Source organism: Eurypyga helias, unplaced genomic scaffold, assembly GCF_000690775.1.
Source record: "Eurypyga helias isolate BGI_N326 unplaced genomic scaffold, ASM69077v1 scaffold35407, whole genome shotgun sequence".
Taxonomy (NCBI): domain Eukaryota; kingdom Metazoa; phylum Chordata; class Aves; order Eurypygiformes; family Eurypygidae; genus Eurypyga; species Eurypyga helias.
Window position 1 is genome coordinate 670 of NW_010262978.1, and position 2,722 is coordinate 3,391.

At 40.7% G+C, this 2,722-nt stretch overlaps 1 protein-coding gene across 1 annotated transcript in view; it reads left to right on the forward strand.

Annotated features, from left to right (window-relative positions):
• The window catches only part of MAD2L1 (MAD2 mitotic arrest deficient-like 1 (yeast)), a gene marked incomplete at its 5' end in the record, with an annotated part of 2,662 nt that extends 630 nt beyond the window's left edge, over nucleotides 1-2,032 (forward strand). Inside the window, 2 exons of the mRNA XM_010155904.1 lie at nucleotides 1,190-1,312; nucleotides 1,860-2,032. Of these exons, the coding sequence (XP_010154206.1) occupies nucleotides 1,190-1,312; nucleotides 1,860-2,032 (296 nt within the window). The remainder of the gene's footprint in view (nucleotides 1-1,189; nucleotides 1,313-1,859) is intronic.
• Nucleotides 2,033-2,722: the final 690 nt, after the last annotated feature.

Sequence of the window (2,722 nt, forward strand, 5' to 3'; positions counted from 1 at the left end):
AGCATCTGCGCTGCCCTGGTTCCTCAGAGCAGCTGGGAGAGCCTTTCCTCAGCGTAAGCATGGAAGGTGTTCCTTCAGCCCGTATCAAACCGACTGCCTGCCTAATGCTGTTCCTCCTGTCTGCCTGCAAAACGGCCGTTACATGGTGCCAGCATGCACTACCCTCAAGTGTTGGGTTGGGGTTTTTTTGTTGTTTGGTTTTGGTTTTTTGGTTTTTTTTTTTTTTAGAGCATCAAAACTTATTAATTTTCAACAAAGTATGTAAAAATCCTGTATTGGGTACATGCTCAAAAGAACTACTGCTTTCCTGTTGTTACTGCAAAGTATTCTTTTCTACTCTGGACTGCGAGTAAACGTAAAATTCCTCACAAATACTGTGAAGCTTCACAAACAACGAAGGGGAACTGACTGTAACTTAACTTTTCTAAGCCTGTCTACCTAAGGCTTAAGAGTATCACTACTGGTGCTGGTTTTAGTCAGGACAGAGTTCATTTTCTTCTCAATAGCTGGCATGAGGCTGTTTTGGATTTGCCCTGAGAAAAGTACTGATAAAGGTGTATTTTAGCTGGTGTTGGGGAGTGCCTCACCAATTCAAGGTCTCTCCCAGCTTCTGACACTGCAGCTGCATTCCCAGCTCTGTCTCGCCACACAGTGCAGACAGCTGACCCAAGCTGACCAAGGGAGTATTTAATTCCATAGTACGTCATGCTCAGTATATGAGCCAGTGGGCTATAGCTCCTTTGTTAGCTCACTTGTTTGGTTAACTCGCTTGTTTGTTCGTGTTGTTTGTTAGCGAGTTGGTGGGCTGGTTGGCTCTCATTCGTTCCCTCGCTCATGGGGCTCGCTCAGACTCTGCTGCCCTCGGGCTCCAGCTCTCAGGCTCCCTGGCTCTGACTTTCACTACTCAGGACCTGGCTATTATTTTGATTACATAGTAGTATTGTTAATATTATTAGTATCACTATAATATTAATTTATATTCAACTATTAAATGGTTCATATCTCAATCCACAAGCCTCCTTGTCTTTACCACTGATTCCCCCCCTCTACTGGGAGGGGTGGTAGGTGAGCAGCTGCATGGTATTTACTACTATAAAAAATCCCATAGCAAACAGACCAACTGAGCTTATTAGAGAGAACTGTATTTAAAGGCAGCTGTCAGTATAGCAGAAGCTTGCTTTCTTAACAGAGCTTTCCTATTTTTCCAGTGCACCACGAGAAAAATCTCAGAAAGCTATTCAGGATGAAATCCGGTCTGTCATCAGACAAATAACTGCCACAGTAACTTTTCTGCCGCTGCTGGAAACTACCTGTGAGTATTCCTAACTTCACTTAAAAACAACAAAAAAAAACCCTTCTGCAAAACCTCAACGCTTCCGCTTTTTTGAAAAAGATTTTCTGCTAACTTCCTAAGGGTTTTAATTATTACATGTCATAGAGCATCACAGCATTTTGTCAGGCTGAGATGAGGACAGAACTCGGGATGGCTTAACTAACTTAGTGAAACTAGTATGTGTACTCTTGAGGAATGTAAGCTTGTTATTTAAACAACTAATTATTTTCTGACTGCAGCTGTGGACAAATAACCACTGAGCTCATACGAAGTGTTACACTGAGCTCAGCTCCACAGGATTTCATAAAAAATTTACATCACCCCTGAGAAAACTACAAAAGCTCCACACAAATATAACCAGGACTTGTTTTCATGTTTTAACTACTTTTTACATAAAAAGCATCAGTGAAGTTACATACCAGTCTCATTTCTGACAAGTGTTACGTGTCTCAGGTTCTGGAAGATGCCCTTTAACTTCCAACATGCCGTCATCTTATGCATTACTGTTGTTTCTACTTGCTTACAGGTGCCTTTGACTTGCTGGTATACACAGATAAAGACTTGGTAGTGCCAGAGAAATGGGAAGAATCAGGACCACAATTCATAGCCAATTCGGAGGAAGTTCGTCTTCGTTCCTTCACTACTACCATCCACAAAGTAAATAGTATGGTGTCTTACAAAAAGGATTCATTTCTCTAAGATGTGGAGGCAGGTTGCATATATCCTTTCTGTTCATAGTGCTCATCGTTAGTTGCTCTTGCAGTACAATACAGAAAACAGGCAACACGTTTGTCTGACAGTGTGCTGTAACACTAGACTCAGCTGGCATTCCTTTTAGACAGGTCTAAGGTATTCATCATAGTTAAAATTTTAACACTGTTTAGTTTGTACAGTTGAACTAGTCAGTGCAGTAGAAAAACTGCCTAAATTTAGAATTAATTGCTCAAATTGTGTGCAGATCCTGTAATTTAGTATTTTAAGCCTGCTAACAAAATGCAGTTTAAAGTAATCTCAGTTCTCTCTGGCACTAAAAGAAAAACCCTCACTCCTGCCATGCCAGTTTCTCTTGTGAAAAGCCTCGGCTGTTTTTATTACCAGAAACAATCCTAGAATGTATCAACAGAACAGTTTGAGTTACTTGTGCCTCTTTACGATGAAAGCAGCTGCTTAATATTAAATATATGAAGCTTTGTATATTAACGACTGCTACTCTCTAGTTCTGGGGAGGGTGGTGTTCTAAGTTGGTGTACATCTGTCTCTAGTGTCTGCCAAGCATTTTCTATGTTTGTCCTGTTGTTTTACAGAATAAAGCTTGAAATTGGACAGTGTTCTCTAATTCAGTTGGTAGTACTTTATATTCTTGACGGTTTTATGAATGCTGCATCTTGG